We start from the raw sequence: 24,611 nt of genomic DNA, 5'->3' as shown, positions 1-24,611 counted from the left end.
GTTATTATCAACATTTCATTGTAACAGCTTTAAGGTATGTGGTGTTTGGAATGAAATATATGAGGTTAATTCATATCCTGCACAGAAACATTTATGCTCCGTTTTACATGTTGTCTTAATGCCTTTTTTACGTCTTACGTAAACATGATTTCTGTAATCATGTTGCCAGTACAATAATCTTTACCTAACCTTAAAACCCACATATGTTTAGTTCTTGTGTCTGATATGGTCTTTCCACAAAAAACTTCAACTACTTAGTTAAAAGGTTTTTTAAATTCCATGTTTCCCCCCCCCTCCCCACTGGAAAGCCAGTGTTTTTTTATGAATATACAAATATTCTCCTACTACACTAAAGTCAGTGTATGTGCACTGCAAGTTTCCACCTCTCACTTTTGAAGGTTTCATAGTGAACCACAATTGGTTTACAAATGAGTTGTGATGTCACAATGTGTGAAAAAAACAGCCTTCTAGTGTCAAACTCTGCACACACATCATTCTGCACAGTGACACTCGCACATCCAAGTGATGAATGAGAGAAGAAAGAATAACACCATATTGAGGGGAGGGGGATTTTACCATGCAGTCATTTCCACCTGTAGACATTGTAGAACATTTCTAAAACGTTGTCATCGGACATATAAAACATAATCATTTAACCCAATGCTAGGTTTTGCAAAATTCAATCCAATATCTATGCACTTGTCTGGCGATGTTTTTTCCTGGAGAGGACATTTACACGAGATTGTTTGTCAGAAAAGGATGGTCTTTTATACTGTGGGATGAATCTGTAAATGTTAAATGCTGATAATAGTGTTTTTTCTTTCTTTGTGTTCAGTTTAGTGCCAGTGTGCAGTTAATTCTATCAGGGAAAAAATACTGTAGCAGCCAATTTGAATTCAAGATGTGTCTTTGTATGAATGTGGCATAAGGCCATCCTGATACATGTTCAGCCCACATCTGCACCTCTTTCTGAATACTGAGCTAGTTCACAGAGAAGATATTAAAAATGTACTTACTCACAATTCAGAGATACAGGAACATTTTATTTTGCACCTACTGGATGTAGGTTATTTGCTCTTTCACTGATTATTATACTTTGTTCTTAATGTCAGAATTAAAGCTTCCAGCTTCCTGTTATGTGTTGCTCACAGACTCCTGGTAGACAGTTGTTGGAGCAGGGGTGAATGCAGCTCTTCCACATTGACTTTTCTGTCCAAAATGTCCCAGTCTGGGTGGTGATTCACACTTGTGACCTTCATGTCATAAGCTTTCTTCTGTATCCCGAGGCACCTGGTGCCCCAAATTACTGACAAATGTTCTATCCTCGAAAGGATTAAAAGGCAATTACAAAGTTTGAGTCATCAGTTGTGACACAGACAGGGGACAGACTGCAGTCAAACCTGTGATAAGAGGAATTAGGAATCGTCAGACCGTGTGTGCGTGTGTGTGTGTGTGTGTATGTGATAACAGGGCACTTGTAATGGCATATACATGTAGGGGAAATACATAGCTCAGGTATGTTAATCCATTTAGATTTGATGGGTTCAGAAGTAACCTCATGGTCTTTTCTTTTAAGAAACTATCTTTGAGATTTTCTGTAAATGTATGCTTTTTACCCCTTACTGGCATCAAAAATTTTATGTTGCTTCAGGCAACTTTCTCCGGCAAAAACATCAGCTCTAATTGAGACGCCATGCATTTGCACTGGCAGCTCAATTGAAATTCTGATGCTGGATATATGGACTATTCTCACATCACAGTGAACCACAAAATTGTCTCCTGAACAACAGAGAACAAGAAGATTTAAAACACAATTGTCCAGAGAGACATGGGCTCTCTGACGCAAGATCTCCTTTTCCTGTGTACTCTTTGATATAGCCATAGACAGCCTGGTCTGGTAAAGATGGGCTTGCTGTGTGCTCTTTAGTTTTGTTCTGGCCATTGAAGTTGAGATTTTTTGAGAACAGTTACCTCATGATGCAATTTAGAGCTACCAATGCATAATGTTCCCTTGTGCAGATAGATACTTGTGTGTATTGTATGTATATCAGCTCTTTCCTTAAGTTATGAGACACACGCAAATACTTTATGATAGTAGCATGGTTAATCTGATCTGATGAACTTGCCATATATTTATGTCTTAAGTAATGCCATGTACTGTATGGCATTGGCACAGTATCTCCCTAACACTGAACTATAGAGATTCTTTTTAGTTTATTCCATGAATATTGCTCTAATTAATATTGACAAGGTGGCTCCTGCCAGGCATTTACTCATCACTAGTTCATCAGCTCAGCTCGGATGAAGTGCAGGAGTGTTTCTGGCAAACACAATTTTCTGCACTTCTACGACTTATAGTAAGCACTGAGAGCAGGCAGGGATCGATTTGACTCCCCAGGGTAGATAATCAAGGCTCATCTGAAAGGGCAGTGATATTGACAGCACTCTACAGATAGATGGAAAGAGCGCCACCTTTATCTATTGACTCTGTACTGTACAGATAAAGGATGTTTAGGGCAAATTACACAAACCAGTACAGTATGAGCTGTGGTGAGCATTCCTTCAGTAAAGCAGGTGACAGGTTTCACACAATATTTTGTGAGAGTAGCACAAGTCTTAACCGTCTTGACGCCGTTTGTCGTGAATTCGCATCACACCTCTTCCTTTCAGACTGCAGCCAAGATAGCGCATGAATTCCCCCGATGCCTGTTCATTACTGAAGTGATAGCTTTTCTTTGTCTTAGACAAATTAACAATCTTCACTTAATTTAACATCAGCATGAAAGCAAATGAAAACACATATATATTTTTTTTTATTGTAAAAAAAATTCAGGCGTCAAGGGGTTAAAGTGCGGTTTATTTTTGTAGCTTTAGCCATTATTCTTACCAGTATGACATTGTACTTACGAAAACATGGAAACATCACAACTAAAGCTTAACTTGGGGTGTATTTCGAATTATTTCAAATGTGCTCACTTTCACTTTTACCTCCAAATGGTGTGGTTTATAATACAGCTTACACCGTTGGCTTGTTTAAAAATCACAAAAACACAGAAAATCCTCAGATCTATTTAGTGATGTCTGTGACTGATGCTATATGTCCATTTTCATGTCTGGCTATGTTTGTGTTTCTATCTGTTGTACTCAGGTCTATACTGATCTCAATGAGATGATCTGATTAAACGGCGGTTTATATATATATGAGGCTGGTGGTGTTCTGACTCCATACTGACACACTTCATGTTGCTTTTTCCTGTCATTTGTCACCCATCTGTATGACAACAAGCATAGAATACAATATTGTAATCTATCAGAGGGGCAACATTTTTTTATTTATTTACACTAAATAAAAATCATCAATCACATGCATCACTAAATTTCCATCAATGGCAGCTGAAAAGTCTGCAATGGCATGTCATAAATATCCCTTTTTTAATTATTTCCTTACAAGAAGTTGTGCTTCCCCGCGACCCGACCCCAGATAAGCGGATGAAGATGGAAGGATGGAAGTTGTGCTTTTGACTAGACTAGAAATCATCTTCCATGTAAACGCAGCAGTTGTTGCAACCTAGTCTGAGTTTAATACAGTGGTGTGTTATACTGCTTGGGGCTGTCATCATAAAATGCTGGGCCCAACAAACATGTGAATAATTTCACGTGAAATCCTTAAGTGGTCGAGTTTGTCTCTCGGTTGCCTGTTAATAGCTGGTAGGCAGGCTACAATGAAGCTGCTTTTTTAAATCTGTCCACTCTTACATAGCCCTGTGGAATCTTGTAATGCCCTTGATGTCGAGCAATGGCTAAGTCACAAAACATTTTTCCTGTCAACCTCGGTGATTTCACTGCCCAGGCGCTCAGAAAAATACAGCTGTTACACTTTTTTGTTGGCTTGTTTTTTTGTAGCTGCCATTTCACGAGTCACGATGTCACTGACATTCAAAGATGTCATTAACTCTGTTCACATCACGTTGGTGTTCTTAAAGTTAACCAGTATATAAGGCTTCCAATACTCCATACAGTTCTTACTGTCCACAAATCCCATAGTCCAGCAATGAAACTAATAATCTAAAATCCAAATTTAATAATCTAAAATCTGTATCTTATTCCTCTCCATTGTTGTCCATACACTGGGTCTGGGTGACATGTTCCCTAATTCCCATGAACACACACACAAGTTTATTTTGAGTCAATACTACATAGACCCTTATGCTGCTATAAATACTCACTGGAGCGGCAAATATGTTTTAATGTACAGCTAAAAATGCACTATTTTCCTACTACTATTACTATTATCATTTGCTTTAAACTACAGTACCCAGCTGTGGAAAGTTATGGAGCCTTTTTAAATAATAATAAAGTATTATTATTCTCACATTATTGTAAGCATATAAGTATTGTGAGAAGGACTTACATTGTTTATTTTGCTGTTTTCTTATTACCTTCTCTATTGGACCATATTAAACACCTAAAGACTATGTGTCCTTTAGGTGGGGGGACATGATGTCATTACTTTGCAGTGAATTGTTCCCATCAGTTACGTATTGCAACAACTGCTATGTTTACATGGAAGTGGATTTCTAGTCTATTCCTGGACTGAGTTTAGCGTCGACAAAACATGGCAAAGCGTTTATTTCAACAGCAACGGTGGTGCCTTGAACACACCGTTGTGTACGCTGATTTTTACTGCCAGTTTTAAGACTGCTGTGTTTACAAACTTGTCGCAGCTGATTGGTTGCACCCTATTTCGAGGAAACATGTCGTTCAATCAAAACCGTTGCAAACTTGTGCAAAACGTTTTGAGGTTGAACTCGCCCCTGGACATGTATAAACTGTTGGAAATCAGACCTGTCCGCACCAGAAAAACTACAGCAGTAATGTTTTGTTCCAAATGCTTAAAGTGACTTGCAATTACTATTTTTTTCCAAAAAAATGACCTCTTGTGACCAAGTGAACTATGACGGTTGTCTTTCTGTAGTACCACCACAGAACCTCTAATGCAAGGATTATACTTTCCACGAGTCCACGAGTACGCGAGGGTAGGCTAACAGGGTCATGAGGGACCCAAGTGGTCCCTCAAGTCCTCGTGGAAAGTACAACACTTGCTTAAGGGATAACGTTGGAATACATAGTTGGCTCATCAGAGTGCGGGACTTTGACAAATGGGATTGTGCTTTGCAACCTTATATCCTACCCACTGTCCACACTGGATTCTTTTAACAAAGACGATCTTTCCCTTAAGGCTTGCCTACACAGGAGTTGTTTGAGCCAGGTCTTTTCTCACGTGCGTCTGACGGAATACTGTATTTTTACACTTCAAGTCTGTTTCCAGTTTTCTTAAACGTTGCTGTAGTGATTGTGTGTTGAGCTCTGAATGCTGCCAAAGTGCAGGTGACTTCAGACCTTTTCCCTTCTTTGTGTCACACTGCTCACAAAAATAATTTTTGAAAAGGTCATATATATTTTGGAAGGTTCTGACAAAAAGTACCATCCTGATGTGGGCACCAGTTTTAAAGCCAATGAAGAAATAATCTCTGTTGTCTTTTAGTTTACAGGATGTGTTTTCAAAATCCTACCCAGGTCAGGTCCACTCAGAGGTTGCTTCCTTCCTTCTCCACCTTCTATCCCCACTAATTCCCTCTCAACTAGCAATTTTATAGCTCGCTGCCTGCTGAATCCTCCAATGTCACTCTATAGGTATAATACACACACACTGCTTCTTTTCAACCACACACAGAGAGACAATTTCCTGTCTTCACACAGACACACTCACCTCCATGTCGATGAGCTTCTGTTCCAATTGCTGCTGCTGATGATGTCAGGTTCTCCTTTCAATTTTTATTTCTCTAGATAAATGAAATTTGTTTTTGAATTGGGAGGAAATGCCTACAATCTTATCGACAGCCTGGAGTGGAATTTGCCTAGGAATGTAGTCAGCTGTGTCTAATTGCAGTCAAATCAGAGATTTAACTGCAAGGGACAAAGGCTTTGGGGCCTGCCATGTAAATGATATAAGCATGTGCAGAGAAAATTAAAGGTAAAAGCTGATTAATGGAATTAACTTTATTGTTCTGAGTCCTTCACATACTGTAGGTGGGTAGAGCTTAGATGTGTTGACTATAATGGTCTAATGCCAATGAAGACTTCTCATTAAACCATCTCCCCGCCTGTGTTTGTTTGTTTGTCTAATGAAATCAGGCATAGCTCCTCTTTTTTGCGTCAGTGACTTCAATAAGGGTAGCATTACAATCAGCAAATCTTAACACAAAAGAATATGTAAATATCTTTAGGCAAAATTCAAATACATCTCCAAGCAAATGCCTGTGCCCTATTCTGGACTGATCCTGTCCTTAAAGAAAATTGTTGTTCTTATATGATATCACAAATCCCCTTAGTATGTGTATTATAGAGTTTTGTTAATTTTCTCTCACGCTTCTGAGAACACAGTTGTAGGCAGTCGAGTTCTGATAACGGTTCAAATAGTGAATGATCTGTTTCACATTCTTCATATTTATTCTTCCTTTACAACCCAAACTGACACACACATTCCCATCATTTCTGCCACATGCTAATCTTGCAGCTATATTAGAAGTCAATTTGCATTATGTAAACTGCTACTTGATTTTGAAGACACTTAAACAGTCTTGTTATAGATCCAACATTTACATCATGAGACATACAGAAGCTTCATCATGTCTATTAAAGTGTTGAACATGTAAAGTTTGAATGGTCCTGTCACCTAAATGTAATGCAAAGAGAGCAATTTGGGGTTCAGTGGCACCTTTGGCAATGGTCCACGCTGGACTTGAAGCAGCAACCCTAACGTTCCCAAGCCAAGTCCCCACAAACTGAGCTAATGCTTCCCTGTATACATTGTGTGTTTGTGTTTACTGGCATTGAGAAGCACAGTAGCTTGGCCGTTGATTAAAATTTTGGTTTTGTTTTAAAACACTAAACATAGTACCTTACGCAGACATTTAGGCACAGCTGTACCTCATACTGTATACAGTAGCTCGCCTAAGGGCAAAGATGAATCATTTTTATATTTAACAGGGTGCAATTTTTAAATTGCAACAGCCACTATTTGAGCTATACCTAACAGAATGGTGTCTCAACAAGTTTTATCAAGTGGAAGTTTTAGACAGCCACTGTTGATGACACCGGCTGTAAAGACAAAAAAATGGAATGTAAAGACGACTGTCACAGGCAAATTTACACAGCTGTTACTCAGCTGTAGCTAACATGAGTCTGCTAAACCTGAATGAAATGTTGCTAAAATACTAAATGAATGACAAGTTATTCACAGCATTAAAGATCTACAGTTGGAGATTGCCTCACAACTATTTCAGCTGTCGAATGTAAAGCTTGTCACCAAAGATGTCTGAATCTGACAGTTAAGCACATCAAGTTTTATCAGTTTAAGATTTTGGAATTGAGTACTATTCAGTGCTTCATCTCCTCCTTACACTCCTGAGGCTAAAGTTAATGTTATCTTAAGCAGCTTTGGCATGCTAACAGTGTTACAGGGAAATCAGTCCAAACATAGGGTACCCTTTGCTACAGTCTGAACACTGAATGCCTCTTTCTGAGCCACAGCCCATTTAGTGAGCATACCTTTTCAGGCTGACTATTGACAAGAATCAAATATCTTGACTTTTTCAGGCTTGGGAAGACAATCAATCAATTTTCAATTTTAAATTGCCTAAACTGCTGCACATCTGCACATACAAGTTGAATTTTTGCTTTGACGATTTCCACTGCTTTACTTTTCTGTCCTTTACTGTATATATCTGTTTGAGCTGCACTGAACAAAATTATAAACGCAACACTTTTGTTTTTGCCCCCATTCATCATGAGCTGAACTCAAAGACCTAAGACTTTCTCTATGTACACAAAAGGCCTATTTCTCTCTAATATTGTTCACAAATCTGTGCTAGTGAGCACTTCTCCTTCGGGGAGATAATCCATCCACCTCACAGGTGTGGTATATCAAGATGCTGATCAGACAGCATGTGTATTGCACAGGTGTGTCTTAGGCTGGCCACAATAAAAGGCCACTTGGAAATGTACAGTTTCTCTGTAAGGCATTTGCTCAAAGCAGGTGAAGTCTGAGTCAGCAGGGGGTCACGCTTACTGATGGTTTGGAAGTATTTGTTTGATATGCAGAGATACATCTACACATTACTTTTTAATATGCCAGAGACTGTTACATGCATAACCATGATGAAGGAGTTCATGGCTACAGTTTATCTAATATAACAAAGTGTATTGTTTCACTCACTAATAATTTTACTGCAGAAACAGAGAAGCAAAGGTGCTTTAGTGCTGCAGTTAATTCCAAATGATAGGAGAGGATGGACACTAGAACACATCATTGCAATATGGTAACCTACTCTCACAACAATTCAGTTTTCACGACAGAAATAATGTAAAATGAATGTTAGAGACAAAAAAGTTTTGAATACTTTTGTTTTGCAAATTGCAGGCCTGTAAATGTAGTCCTTATGTTAGAATAGTGTTAACTGCTAAAAACAGAAGTCCATTAATATATTTTGCAGGGACTATAATCAGTAAGACAACAGCAGGTACAGTGCAAATGTAGCACAGACAACGTGAACGCTTTTTTTATAAGCCTAATAAACCAGTTTACATTTACATTTTCATCTATTACAAAAGCAAAGGTCAATTACATGGATTACATCATGCCTTTTCATTTTAACATGTCAATTTGAGGAAATTAATATATCGATGATATCCATGTAAAGTTTTAGATTTGACTGGTGTTCAAATAGGTTCATAAAAACATTATTAAATATGTTAATGCTGACTTCATGTTTTAAAAATAGAAGATAACTGTGTTAATATGTAATATGACACACTAGAGGTCGCCGCCAAACACTAAATGTAAATTTGATGTAATACGCTTTGTTGCACAAACAAGGTATTTGGTTGTTTTTGGGGGAGGAAGGACAGGTTACGTCGTTGATTTACTTACCTTTATTTTTCTTTTCTTTTTTTCTGCAAGTTTTTTTCATTGAGAGTTCAATAATATATTCTGTTATTTGCCAGGAACTTCAGAGCAGCGTCTTTGCCAAGGCTCTGAGACCTACATTTATAAATTTCTAAGACTTGTTATTTATGCCCCCATCTAGTGTATCCAATTTTTTGCTATATAACGTTTGCTTTTGTGAGTATCATGAAGGGAACTACAGCCTCAACTCGTATACGACCCCTGTGTTGTAAAATGGTAAATAAATCTACCTTGTACCCTTGATTCTATTGCTTCTGTATTGCTAATATCAGCATTCAAATTAATATACAGTAATACCATCGCACTGCTGTGTGAGTCAACATCATTGTGTATCTGAAACCAATATGGCAGGGACAGTGACTAATTGAGAATTATCTCACATGGACCACAGGCCAAAAACAATGTCCTTCAGGGCTATGCTGATAATGCTAAATACAATAAGACAACAATGTGTAGCTAAGCTTGCCGTTTCCTATTAGCCATTAGATCAATTTCAGATGTTAAGCTTCAAGACCCCAGCGCGGCTTTGGCTGTGGCTGTCAATGATTCACGAGGCAATGAGAAATGGTATTTCATGGGCAAACAAAAATAAGCCCGTACAGATGGCATTATTTTTTTCTCCCTCTCCGACCTGCTGTCATTGTTAAAATGGCTCGGCTTCTGCTGAAATGTTGCTTGTCATTTGTCACACTCTCCAAGGTCAAAGTCCAGGTGAGGGTAAGCTCACAGCTCTATAAATAGCCTGACTCCTCTGGAACAGTAGGTTTGCTGCATGTGCATGTATATTTGCGCACAAACACACAGATGTGCACAGTAAGGCAGCAAGGAATACGCTTATTAGCAGGAGTTTGATGAAGATGGCAGGGGTCTTAATTAAACATCTCAAAGGCAGCATTAACGTTCTAATTTTACATAATGCCTCATCATTCTCACGCTCTCTCTCTTTAAAAATTAGATGTATGCCAACAGTAAGTATGTGGATGTGTGTAGAGGATGAGTAGGTGCTGAGACAAAAAATGTGCAATATTTTTAACATTAAAATGAATGCAGTCTGTCTGTCTTTGACCTTCTATGCATATGCCAAAATTACTGTGTTTAAACTTGTCATCTTCTGTAGCTTTCAAGTGCAGGGAAGCCAGCAACAAAGATCACACAGCTGAAAGGACAGTAAAACCTAACGTGCAGAAATGTACAGAAAACACACTCAACATCTGTGCTGATTTTTTTTTTTTTTAGACTTGCTGGTCTTGTTTGTTGTCTCCAGCTCCAACAGTGTACTGCCCTTCTTTCAAAAGTAAGAAAGTTCCAAGTTACAGAGACTGCAAACACTACAGTACTAGAAATATACAGTGAGTTAAATTTTCAGTCAGTGGAATCTGACAGGAATCGGCTTTCTCCCTGCTCTCATTATAGGATTCCTATGATAACACAAGTCATTGTTATTTTCTTTATTAAGTTGTTTTCTCTCAGTTGTGTAGGCTATTATTGCTATTTCAAAGAAAGTGGCTTCTGTCAGCACATAGCTCTGCCATATGATTGCTAAGGAATTGCTTTGCAGCAATCAGGAGAGATTTTCTCTATTGTACTATCGTCTGCTTTATTGCTTTATATAAAGATACCTTCCACCTTGATTATTGAAAATGGTATGGAATAATCTCACGACTGCTGACATACTATTAACTGAAATGGCAGACAAATAGCATGAAATGAATAGTGCAACTAATACTTAAAGGGACACTCCATTTACACATAAAGATAGTTTAGTAGTCATGGGAAGCACCACTCAGCCTGTGAAGACATTTGTGTAATGTCCTCTGTGTCTCCCGAGCAGCTTTGTGAAGAATGAGAAAATAAGCCTGATGATGTCACCAAGGTCATGTCAGCTTTGGGTTGGATGCTTTTCTTTGCGTTACAAACTAAGGCCATGGCGTTGAAAGATGTGGGCATTTACCAGACAGACAGGGTCTAATTAAGTCTATTGAGCATCAAGTTGCATTATGGGAAGTGTAGGATCCAGTGTTTTTTGTAGCTTGACTCATGAAACAACCTCCTTATTGTTTAATACCAACATAACAAAAAGCGATTCAGTTATTTCAAATTGAGAAGTGATTGAATACAATACAATCAGAAATAAACTTAAAGTGTTGATTTAGGATTTTGGACCAGATGCTTGTCTGTGATTCTAGGATCAGGCCTTTAGCAGGGCTCAGCCTCTAATAAAAATGTGCCTTGCCAAAGTGTTTAACCCCCCTAAAACAGAGTATTTTTGACATTATTGCAATGAATGTGGGAAAAACAGTACTGACTTGGCACATTATAACTATGTGGTCTTGGCTGCGTGTCCACTTTCTCACCTGGAGCTCTCTCTAGGAAAACATAACAACCAGAGTATGTATAATATAATAACAGGTAGGAATCAATTTATAACATTTTTCTAATTGAATATTGAATTGCTGTGGGCAATGCATTCAGGTAACATCATTTAATTTACGAGAGGCAATGCACATTAATCAACATTCCAGTTCACACGTCAATGTAAATGTGCTGAAGTTAGCTAATGAGCTAATTTTCCTCTGTAGTCCCTGGGCAGGTTATAACCTGGCTCTAAGCTAAATTCTACTTTGCGTCCTCCCTATTTGACCCGTGAGCCAGATAAACCGCCATTACCACAGAGCCACACCTGACACCCCAGTGCCTGACCTACAGTCCTCCTCCTTTAAAACAATTTGCTCAATCTGTTGGTGTAGTAGACCTCTACAGAACAAAATGCGGTAAAAACAAACAATATTTATGGTATATATTTTTTTATATATAATCTTAACATAAGTGAATATTAACATTAACACAAATAAGACACTGCAGAAAATATAAAGTATAGAAAATAATGAGATGTAACCCCAAACTTTGGCTCTGCTGCCTCGTATCTTATATCCTCAAAATATCATGCAATACGCTTTGGCTATACACTGTTAACATAAGCATCTAGGCTATGGTAGCAGTCTTAAAAAAGTTAAATAAAACCTTATACATACATGTTGAGCCTAGCTTAGCACAAAGACGGGAATCAGAGGGAAAGAGACGGCCTCTGTCAAGAAAGATAAACAAACTAGCAAGTTAACAAGCTACTTGTTTGAAGTTACTGCGCTATGTTAACACAAGAGTCAACTGGGTTTTGATCTGAGTTACAAAAGTAAGTAAGTGCCACCTCGTCAATAAATAGCTCAAATTCATAAGCTAACATTAACTACTCAAAAACCACAATGTCTTGTTTTTGCTTCTACATTTGTAAAATAACATGAATACTATGTGAAGGCACCTTTAAAAGAGCTAGCCTAACTGTCTGGCCCTGGTTCACAGAGAGATAAAAAAATTAAATCGTATTATCTAATTCTTGATAAGAAAGCAAAAAAGCATATTTACCAAAATGTCAGAGTATTTCTTTAACCAAAAGTGGAATAACTGATTAATTTAACCAGAGTAGGCTACCTCAGATTACCCAAGATTTGTTATTTTCCACCTCTGGGTTTAAAGATATAGATATTGGTTTGCTCTAGGTTGGTTCATACTATTCTCCAGTTGGGTGCACTGAAAGCACATTTGCTCTGTTATTTAGACACTATTGTGCAATCACTGTGGGTCTGACATGGCAACCTGAGAACCTTAGCAAAGTCTCTTTGTCCAGTGTCCAGCATACATTAAACATAACTTGATATGATGACAGCTGATAATCACATTGCACAGCACAGCCATACATTTCTAGATGGCAAAGCATGTAACCAGTACAATAACTGTCAGAAGGTAAACTGCATGTTAAAGAGTGGTAGAGGAGAATGGGTAGAGAAAGAGCTTCTTCCATAGGAATAGGCTTTTGTCCTTTCTTTTACTTTTAGGGACAGAAAAATGAAGGTGCAGGCTTTCTTGCTCTTACTGCCCTGCCTGTCAGGAGTTTATTTATAACCCTGTGTGTCCCTTTGTAGCACTTGCAACTTTATGTAAAGTAAATGAACACATTTTGAAAATGAATGGCATGCTGACAGAAAGGGAACTGGTTTGAGTTTGTAGCGTATGTTGTTTGTGTTGGGTGGTGGGGTGTCAAATGTGGAATATTACTAGAGATTAAATAATAATGTAGCTAAGTAAATCATGTTAATGTAAGAGCTTAAAGGTTCTGGAAATGCTACTTTTTTGTTTTGTTTGTCTTCATGGTTAAAGCATTTTTGACTGAAACAATGCCCCATGAATGCCCCTGTCTGTCCTCTAGTCTGCATAGATCTCTTGAGAAATGTATTTCCTCTGATGAGGGTCTAATGATCATGAAAAGGCCCAGATGCTGGCTCATTCCTTCTGGTAGGCTAACCATTTATCAGGGCCCTTTCTATGCTTCCACAGTCCTAATAATGGTAATGAAGAGACTCAGCAGGTCAAATGCTCCTAGTGGTTCTATCGGTGCTCATAATTGAGTTAATAAATTGTGGATGATGATTCAAAAGTGGCTAGGAGATTGGGGGAGAAAATGAGAAAGTGAATAGAGAGAGTGAGAAAGAATCTCATGCATGGAGGCATAAGGGCAATTTAGAGTTGCTGTCAGTTTTCAAGGACACGCTAGAGTTTTGTGGTATTAATGAAATGAGAAGTGGCTTAAGTCCTGATAATAGATCAGTCTTATGAGTCCAGCGGGGGCTGTGAATAATGTAACTGCATCCATGTAACGTGTGTCTTCGGTCATGGTGATGGTAAAGTTCCGAAAATTTGCAGGAAATGTGCGCTAAACAGAAAAAATTCTGTTAGATGTGGGTTGTCGCTGGCAACTTCTCTGCCTGCTACTTTGTGATGTGTGAGAAATAACTGGAAAACTTCAATCATAATCTCATCACTCAGTATATGTAATATTTCTTGACATGACTATCAGATGAAGAAGTGAGCTGCACTGCTTTTAAGCCACCGTGGCAAGTACTTGGACTTCAGAGAAATCTTAGAGAGATTCAAAGAAAGTAACCTAGCTCTAATTTTGCTTCCTATCCCCTTCAGCCAATCAAGGTGTAGTAGTGGGTTAGTGGCCAGTAATCACTACATTTTACCTGCAGGGTTTTGTGGGTAATTGAGGCTAGGAGAAGCTGTGGTGAGAAGAAATGTATAGGGGAGAGGCTTAATTCACCCTATCGGAGGCTGCAGATGTGGTGGAAGACTCGGATTAAGACCCTCTAACACCAGGACTCAGAGATGGAGTTGCAGGCAAAAGCTTCACAAACTCTCCAGGATAGCTATTTCACTGTAGATAATACCACATACAATGTACTCTACGGTCGCTCAGATCGTTCAAACCAAGCCTTCATGCAGCCACTTTGACTGATCGATTGAATGCAAATGCCTGCTGTATTCTTTATCAGCCAAAGACGTAGCAACATCTCTGTCTGAGGATCATAAGAGACAACATTCAGCTCAGCCGCAGAAAGTGTGACTCCTGGCCCCAGCAGAAAGTGTATGTTTTCCACAGGTCAGAAGGTGTGATTCATGGGAAAGCTTGGCCAAGCAATGATTGAACCATGCAAATACCGAAACACAAATCACAAACACTGAGCTTTATTTTTCAGGCTTACTGTGTGTCATGCAAAGCCCTTCATGACAAATCCTTCACCGTCCAGGGGACTGGATTGAAAATACAAAGCCTCAATGTGACCCATGTTAATACAGTGACCCGTGTTGGTACAGTAAGCAGCATCACTGTGTACAGTGTGTATGATTATCAGGATGAAGCTGCATTGCCCTTCGTCTAAATTATTTAGTTTTCACATTTACTAAAGAGGTCATATTATGCGCACTTCCAGATTCATAATTTCATTTAGAGGTTGTACCAGAACAGGTTTACATGGTTTAATTTTCAAAAAACACCATATTTTTGTCATACTGCACATTGCTGCAGCTCCTCTTTTCACCCTGTGTTGAACGCTCCGTTTTAGCTATGGAGTGATACATCTTACCTCTACAAGATCAAGATATCAAACTTAAGTAATGTAAAATGTTGTTTTGTCTCTCTCTCTCTACAGGACCTGGGAGGGGTGAGTCCTCCTCAGAGGAACTGGAAAGGGATCGCCATCGCTCTGCTGGTCATCCTGGTGGTCTGCTCGCTCATCACCATGTCTGTCATCCTCCTCACACCAGGTAACACTCAGCCATGAATCTGCTCTGCTGCCTTAAAGGTCCCGTGATTTAGATGAATCCCTGAACCTTTAAAGACTTTGTCCAGAATGTTTTTCACAAGTCCACAAACTTCTGAATGTACATTTCCAATGGGACGTGTACGACCCCCTCTTACCTAGTGTATCTAGTGTAATCACACAATAGTTCTATCCAGTTACTGTTGCACACTGTATACCTGCTTCCAAAATTATGAAAGAAAAACCCTAATGTTACCCAGATGTTAAATCATAACAATCCACTGCCCATGCAGCCACACCCTCCCCTGGGTTATTCCACAATTGGTTAGACTTTCATTGCCTCCATAAAGAAACATGCTGTGTGGAGTTCTCAAGGAAAGCCAATATGGCTGACGTTCAAAATGACTTGGCTTTCCTATTCTGCTCACAATGAGTCGCTCTCCTATTCAGACGGCGCTTAGAATTGGCATGTTGTCTTCCTGCATAAGGCATAACATTTCATAATTAAAAATGAAACATTTCCAGGAGCAACACTGGGACAGCTTTTCAAGCCCAATAATGATCCTCTTAATGAACACATAAAATGCCATTCTGAGTGCATCTTTTCATTCAGTGCCTTTATGTAAATCTGGATTAAGGTTAGGACCTGTCTAGCAAGTAGATGTAAATATTCAGCCATTTTTATTTTGTCTTGGTAATCATGGAAACCTTGTGGAACAGTTGATTTTAATTTTAGTTTTTTGCAGGTTGCATGATAAAGCGATATCTTTGATTAGGCAGAAGTCCAAGTTATAATGCAAAACTACATTAGCCACCAGAGACAGAAGTATTTAAGTCTGTCTCCTTTTTTTCTCTGTTTTTGTCTCCACCAACTCTTGAAAACAGCTGCTTGCCTGGTGGAATAATTTAACTGTAAACAAATATGCAGGTAGTGATGTATCAATCTGGGTTTGTCACTCTAAGCGACCCATGTCACATTATACATAGTCATTTGACTCCATGCCGTAGCCAGTCATGACTTGTGAGTGTTTCAGCTGTAATGACAGAGAAACAAGATGTTGCTGTTAGACTTAACTGGAGGGACTGGACTGTTCGGAGTTCAGTGTTAAGTGTGTATTGACTGAAATGAATTCTTCCCAGCCAATGGATCAACCATTGTTGATAAGGAAAATAATATATGACTTTTGAGGGTAAAGACGTAGAATTTAATGTAAACTCACCTACGCTCACAAATTGAAATAGGGCCAGGTGTCTTTTGCTTTAGGGTTTCTGCCTGCTAATATATCAGCTAATATTAGTTTTAGCACATTTAAATGGACTCAAAGCGTTTTACTACATGTCACATTCACACCATTCACACACTGATGGCAGAGGCTGCCATGCAAGGTGCCAACTGGTCATCAGAATGGAACCAACATTCACACACACCAAGCAATTTGGGGTTCAGTATCTTGCTCAAAAACACTTTAACATGCAGAGTGGAGAAGCAGGGGTTCGAACCGCTGATCTTCTGGTTATTGGACAGCCAGCTCTACTTCCTGAGTCACAGCCATTTGAAATGTGTAAGAAATGTATTGAGCAAGATATTGTACAGTTATTACACTTGTTAGTCCCCTGAACAAAATATATAATAGTGTTACCCTTTCTAGGATACCTCAAACATACTGTTGGCATTCAGCGATGTCTTGTCACTTATTGGCTGACATATATGCTAATACTGTATATATGTACTGTATATTTTAAGCCAAAGCAGTAACATTGGACATGGTGATGTATATGTATTGAATACTTTTATTTATTGTATTTGATGTTTTATTTTGTCAGGATCATCCAGTACAACGTAAACATGTTTTTTCACTTTCTGCATCACGTCCTGCAAACTGTAGCTGCACTACTTTTTTTTTTTCACACACATGGCAATGTATCTCTAGGAGGCTTTTTAAGCCCAGTAGCATACCTTTGGTGATTTTGTGTTGTTGATGTTTTGATGTCGGGAAAACATTTAAATGCCAATGGTGAAGTGAATCCCAAGGTCAACTAATGCTGGATTGATTTCAAACTGGGTGCAAGTGAGAAGGAAAATTGACTTCAAAGATAGAAGTGATAACATTACACCTAGCTGGTAACCATTTTTGACTAAAAGTGTGAGGGAACTTAACAATTCATTGCTTGTTTTTGCAGCTGACAGCCAGGCTGGAAGCGACACCAAACTGAGTGTGGAAGATCTGTTCAAACCTGAGTTCAAAGTCCATGACCCGGAAGCCAAATGGATCAATGGTGAGTAATCCACAGTATTGACTGTACGTTCTGGAATTCAGAGCTTCCCTGTTAATTGCTCTTGCCATGGTTTGAAATGAGCGGGGCACTGAAATGGATGAGATATACATAAATATCCAGTATGAAGGTATCATTTGAATGGGTTCTAAGGAGGCTTGATTTTTTTCTCATGACAGATAAAGTTGTCATCAGGCTTTATTGTCTACCAGCTTCATTGACAAAATCAGTCCAAATGTGGCAAAGTCATTGTTAATCTTGAATTTTACAATGACTTGAGTGACAGCCAGGTAAACTGCATGCATTACCTGTCCCCTACTTTGTGCTGCCGTACAAATATTTATACAAAACACACCTCGACTCTTGCTTGACATGAATGACATGTCGATGGTTTTGAGTTTGCTTTGCAAAAGCATCGAGTGCTGCTTTTGTTCAGCAGTAGAGGGACGACATCTCTCTCTGCTGCCTCTCCTGCTTTGTAATTGAGGATCACTACAACAGCAAGCAGACAATTCGGTTATAAACAAGGCTAGCATATTTCACCCAAGATTTACCTTGCATCTAATTATGCAAATTCCAATGTTGGGATTTATTTTCCCTCTACTTATTTACATTGTATTGATTCCTTATTTGTCAGCAAGGGATCAAATGTTAGGCCTAGAAGGCTCTGGCAGGAAATAAACCACATCAAGTGAAGTGCAAGAGAATCTGATTATGGTTTCCGTACGGGGAGGAAGAAGATAACTATACCTCTGAGGGAGAGGATGGACAGGATTGTGGCGTTCATGCATTGCTCTCCATCTGTCTCCTTTCTTGCAGATTAGTGTTTGTTTTGGCTTTCCTCTTCGTTGCCCATCAACTGTGTGACTCTCACTCCACGCCTAAGGGCAAGGGAAAGAGGCATGGCCTTTCTGTCCATCAATATTTCATTCCCGGGTGACATTCTTCCACTATCTTTGCAACGCCATCTCATTCCCTGAGCTGACCTCAGGCTAGACAGAGAGAGCACCGATGTTGTGCGATGAGGCAGTCAGAAAAGTCAGCTTTATAGGGTGGTTTCTAGATGGATGGGGCAAAATAGACCCCAGACAAATGGAAGAAGATAACCGACAGACGGGCCAGAGGAAAGATTGATCACTAGGATTTGGAGCAAAAATGAGATTTCTTTTCGTAAGTCAGAAGCTTCGGAGGTTTTGGCTTGATAGTCGTTAATCTCTGTCGACATTAGAGACAATCTGAATGCATATACCATGTGATTTAATGAATAGTCAAGTACAAATGGGAGGCAGTAGCATGTAGTTTATTTTATAACTTTAGTTAGACAGAAACGTTCTAATAAATCATACATAAGTCAGACTTACATTTTGTTGCGCTAAGTTGTAATTTCTAATAAATATGAAAATAAGATTGCGTGGAAAAGAGCTCCTGTATTCAGCAATTTAAAATCTTCCTGCTGTGGGTCAAACAGAAAAGTACTTTGTGCATTCACACCAAATCTGGTGACGTTTGAACCAAACAGCCAGAGACCAAGCTTTTCTACCGATGTCGGCTTCCAACTGAACTCTGGTGCAGTTTAAGCATGATGGCAAGATCTGATTACAGCACGAGTTCAAATACTGAACTCTTAGGATTACTAGAACTTTGTGCTTATCAAAGGAGACCTATTATACTGCTTTTCCAGTACTATATTGTAGTTCTGGGACTCCTGTATAGCAGCTTTGCATGATTCAAAGGTTAAAAAAAACAAAAAAATTCTTATACTGGTTCTTCATGTAGGCCTTCATTTCAACCTCTGTCTGAAACAAGCTGTAGATGGTCCTGTCTCTTTAAGGCCCTCCCTCTAAAAGCCCTCTGTCTTCTGATTGGCCAAGACCTGAAGCATGGCAGTTATTGCCGCTGAGCGGTACAGTCAGACTAAAGCTGATGATACACGGGGCAACTTTTTGAGCAATCTTGCTGGGCAATCTTGCTGGTGGCAAGTCCGACTACGTTTTGAACAGATAGTGGTGGTGTGGGGAGGGTGGCGGAGTGATGGGGGAAGGGGATTATGTTAGGAATCTTTACTCATTACCATCAGCAACATTGTCCAGCCCCGTTGCTCTAAAAGTTGCTCCGTGTATCATTAGCTTAAGCGTTGCTGTGCCGTTGCTGTGGGAGCAAATTTCTATATATGGAACACCGGCTCTGTCTAGCTCTGTGTGTCATAGAATGGAGCCTTTGGTAGAAAAAGCAGTTCAAAACAGAGCGTTCAGAATAGGAGTAAATCTGAGGATTTTTCTCACAGCGATTTCTTTTAAATACTTTAACCTCATTTCTTGAAGCTTTGGCCATGTTTAACATGAACATCCAACATTGTAACATTGTAGATAAGTCATAAAATATGGAATAGCATAATAGGTCTCCTTTAAGGGCATTATCAAAAACATTTGTTAAATTTCCTTGACAGCATAAGATTGACTGTTTTTATTTTGTTTCTAGCTGTCTATTATCATCTATCACACACAGTGTAAGGTTGAGTTATAGCCTCTACTCATAGCGCTTATAACCACCTATTATATAACATTTGAGCATATATAAAGATGCAGCTAAGTGGGCTGTTGTTGTAGATCTGAGTCACCAAAACTGTCCACTGGACGTGTTACCTGCCAGTCCATATGACACAACCTGTTCTCCATTGCTAAGAGTTGGGAACACACGTCCATGTTTTTGAGGCACATCCACAGCAGATATCGGAACGGTGAAAAGTTACATTCTGTGTTAACCAGTTAAGCTTATGTTATGTTGTAGCTTGATGTTTCTATGGTGACAATTTCACTCTTTCGTTACAGTATAAAACTGGTCAGATTTTTGCTAAAATGAAGATGCAGAGGGATCACAAGCAGTACATGTCAATCTACACAACGCAACACATTCTCCCTTCGGGTGTAGACAGGAAGTTACAAGATAAAGTTAGTGAGTGCTTCTTTGCTTCCTTGGTCCGCACCAAAAGAAATAATGGTGTGAAAGCGACCTTGAACAATGAAAAATATCCAAATATATTGGTGACTTCAATTCATACCTCAGTTAAATGAGTGCCAGTATAAAGTTACAGATGGATGGGTTGCTGCAGTCTGACAACCTGATAATTAATCAAATGGAGTGCATCATTACTGATTAAATTAGCTGCTACCAGCGCTGTGAGTCATCAGGTACACCTTCATCTCTTCGATAATGGAGCCAGTTTTTCACAGGACATTGTGTCATAAGGCTTGAAAGGCCTCACCTTTTAAACAAGGTGATGATGAGGACGGCTATAATCCCAAATTATCTTTAGTTTGGACTGGTGAATCTGTTGAGTGGACCATGCATCATTTAATCAATCACATCAGTTAACATTGTTATTAGATTATTAATAGTGCAGTTATTCCACAGTCTTCTTGTTTTCTTATGACTTTTCACACAAATCTGCATATTTACTGTCATTCTGTCATTCATTGTCACTCTGATGTGGGCATGGCGGCTATTGATGAAGATCTGTACAGAGATTATAGGGAGACATCTGGTTACTGTTGGGCACATGCACAAAAAAGTACCTGCCTTCTTCAGCTGTTATGAGTGCAGATATGTGTGTGTGTGTGTGTGTGTGTGTGTTAGTGTGCATACTGGATGTGTTTGAGTTTTTCACACAGATGCATGTGATTGAGAAAGTCATATTCAGCTGCCAACACACGTGATTCAGTGAGCGTCACTCTCCATCAGCACTGTCGCAGGTTCTCTAGCAGGCTGGGTACCCTCAACCTGTCATTGACAATCTGGTGAGAGAAGGGCGTCATATTGTGTTCACATTGACCCTGCCAGGAGAAAATAACACCAGTTGGCTCTCAAAGCCAGAAATTGTTGCCTCAATAGACAGTTCAGTCATGTTACAGAGTTTCTCTGTATTCTCTGTATTCAACAACAACATTTATTTAGACACCAATAAATCCAGCGAAACATTACCCTGTGCCTTTAACAGCCAATTTGTGATCATTTAACATGTAGCATACTGTGGCAGAGCAAATCGAAGCAAAGACCAGTTTAGTTGAAAATACTTTAACTTGAGCTAAAAGAAATTGTGCTCCTCTGGAGGCTGTATGACTCAACTTCATAAATATGTGGCGATAAGAGGGAAAAAGAAAAAATGTAAAAGCTGAAGTTTTTAGTGAGTTTTGAGATAAGTCAGAGGCCAAGCTGTTTCACAGGAACACTCCACACATGCACTGTCATTGCTGGATCACTACAGCTAGCTACTGGCACAATTTTCAGGAAATGTATGATTGATCTGTATCTGTATATTCCCCCATCCAGTCCAAAGTGTGTTTTGCGTATTGCTTCACTTGCACGTTAGACTGAACGATGTACCTGCAGTCCTGAGTTGGACACTGTTGTCAAATCAGTCTGATGAGAGGAAGTTTCACTGTGCTAACATTAAATCTCTTTAACATGTGTAGTGTAGTGTAGAGTAGGACAATATTTGCTATAACTAAATTTTAATAATTTGAACTGGGTACTGCTTTGAATAACATTATTATTCAAAGCAGAGTATTTTCATAGTCCTTAAAATTATTTTGGAGGGGATCTTTAGGATAATTTTTGTCTCCCAGTTCAGATTCTTCCCTATCTACTAGATACATTTCTCAGATCTTTTTTTTTTCTTTTAAGATAATTTTTCTCGCATTTCTGCTTTATGTGATGGTTGCAGTAGAGAGAGACAGGAAAGGCAGGGGAGAGAGAGGGGATGACATGCAGCAAAGGGCCCTGTGGTAAGGACTGAGGCTTGATAGGTGCTCCAGCAGGTTTGCCCCAATTTCTCAAATATTCTTAATTTTAAGGTTGGTTTCATTTGTTTTTTTCAAGATAAGAATACAGAAAGGACAGAAATAATCTAAAAACATATTCCAAAATGAAATGTGTACAAAAACATGATGACTTATTAAGAATTGTAGAGTATCCCCATAACCAGGTTTGAGAAAACACATTTTAGGTCAGGCTTTGCGCACACACGTGTATGTAGCTGTGTACCACCCCACCCATACTAATTACTGCTCACCTCAATAAACGGTCAGTACTGCAGTAATCTCTGTAAATCCATTATTGAGCCTTTAGCTGTCAATACTGTTTGCCTCATTCAAATTACCACTCAACTTCATCCATTTACTAGACAGCTGCACGGCCTTGCAATTCTCTTCTCTCACTGCAATCAAATTCATCTTTTTCATTACCTGAAAGCAGGCCTGTTACTGACAGATTAATAATTCCCTGCTGGACTGTTTAGGTGTATAATTCTACTGAGCAGCTCCCAGAAATAAACACATGTAATTATGTGAAAATGAAACTGAAAAGCTCTACTACTTAAATTAAGTGCTAGAAAATAATGCAGTGCATCGATGTAAGAGATGATTTCTGTAATAGATGGAAGAACTACCATGCTACTTTATCTCCCATTCCTATTGAAGTGTGCTCTGTTTTGCGTGATTGTAAATGATGATGTACAGCTGCAGCTTTCTTATGTACCTGTGCTCTTTCCAAGCTAAGCTGTTTCCCATGGGGACTACACCCCTAAAAGTCTAAAAGCAAGACTGTTTGCACCTTATTCCCTAACAATGTCTTCTTACACATGAAATAATGCAGGAATACCTATATGACACTACCACAGAATACAGGATACATATATGTCAACTTGAGCCACAGTTCTCCTGAGACGTGATTGCTTTACTAACAGGTGAAATGCCTGTAGCAAAGCTGAGTGAATAATGATGCTTAGAAGTGTAAATGCAGTAATGGGAGGTAACATCTGCCGAAGAAAGTCATATCTGTCGAGTGTGCGTCCTCGACAATGATAAATGCTTTCTCGCTTTGGCCTAATTACTGACATAAGCCGCCTAATGCTGGTTCAACTAATGGAAAATCCCAGATTTATCTAACACATCATCTGCTTCACTCCCACACATCCCTGCTCATACTCTGTCATGTCTGAATACATGTCTAGTATTTAATCCTTTTTCAGATGTTCAAGTCTTCCTCAAACACCTGTAAACCCAGTAAATGTTGTTCACACATCCTCTGCCATGGAAACTGTTTCAACATTTGAAATGTTTGTATGTCAAACACTTTTTTCTATTTTATGTATTCCTCTGTTTCTTGCAAGTACGGCAGTTTGGGTGTGTAACTTAACCAAGGGTGTAGGCTGTTGATGCTTTTATACATCTTTAACCACAAAATACAAAATCAAACAAAAATAAATAAAGTAAAAAAAAAGTCAATAAAGACTGAAATACTGTCATATTCCACTTGAATCAATTCATCAATTAGTTCTCTGATACTAACCATTGTGATAAGTGATTAATCATTTAGGTCATTTTTCATAATGCCAAAAACGTCCTGTGAGATCTATTTAAGTGTGAGGGAATAAAATTGGGTTTGGGGGTTGGGGATGGGGGTAGGGACATTCCTCCTCCATTCTTAGTGGAAATTTCGCCCCTTGAATTCAACTGTGCAGGTCTGCAGCAGCAGAGGAAATGAGTACCCTTCTTTCTGATGCTCATTGGTATCAACACTAGATACACAGCATATAATGTCAAGATGGTCTTTGCCACCAATGTTCCCCTTGAATGAGACACTTTCCATGGCACTGACACATCCCATTACACTCACTGTGGGGCAGCATTTGGTGAATCATTGTTATCCTTCCACACCTTTTATTAGAAATCAGGAATTTGACATGTGGTATGAAGCTCCTGGCTAGACTGCCAATGAAAGGGCTGTGACCCAAGCTGCAGTTTGGTGGTGTGTGGATGCACTGACTCACTCAAACTGAAGTTGTACGCTCATGGGTATATTTCATGGGTGTGTGGACTGTGCTCTGTGCACAATTTCTTAATAAGCGTAAAGCATACAGTAATTGCATGTCAATGCCAGATCATGGTCTGATTTCAAACTGATGTTTGTGTGCCAGCAGATTTGTATCCCTCACTAGATGGCTAATCACTTTGCCGTTCAGTTCAGAAGGTCTTTTCACGTCAAGCCATCAACCCACCGTGATTTTCTTTCATTTTCTTAATTAGCTACATGACCACACCAATTACTCTCTATATCCCTGCCACTCTGCATGGTGGCAAAAGGAATGAAAGATCCAC

At 39.1% G+C, this 24,611-nt stretch overlaps 1 protein-coding gene across 4 annotated transcripts in view; it reads left to right on the top strand.

The window, feature by feature from the left end:
- LOC123974193 (inactive dipeptidyl peptidase 10-like) overlaps positions 1-24,611 on the top strand; it is a 220,028-nt gene that overhangs the window by 110,087 nt on the left and 85,330 nt on the right. For all 4 annotated transcript variants that reach the window (XM_046054725.1, XM_046054726.1, XM_046054727.1 and 1 more), the window contains 2 exons: positions 15,073-15,187; positions 17,365-17,460. In XM_046054725.1, coding sequence (XP_045910681.1) covers positions 15,073-15,187; positions 17,365-17,460 — 211 coding nt within the window. The remainder of the gene's footprint in view (positions 1-15,072; positions 15,188-17,364; positions 17,461-24,611) is intronic.

Source organism: Micropterus dolomieu, linkage group LG07 (assembly GCF_021292245.1).
Source record: "Micropterus dolomieu isolate WLL.071019.BEF.003 ecotype Adirondacks linkage group LG07, ASM2129224v1, whole genome shotgun sequence".
NCBI lineage: Eukaryota > Metazoa > Chordata > Actinopteri > Centrarchiformes > Centrarchidae > Micropterus > Micropterus dolomieu.
The sequence above is the reverse complement of the archived record's forward strand: the minus strand, read 5'-3'. Positions and strand labels throughout refer to the sequence as shown.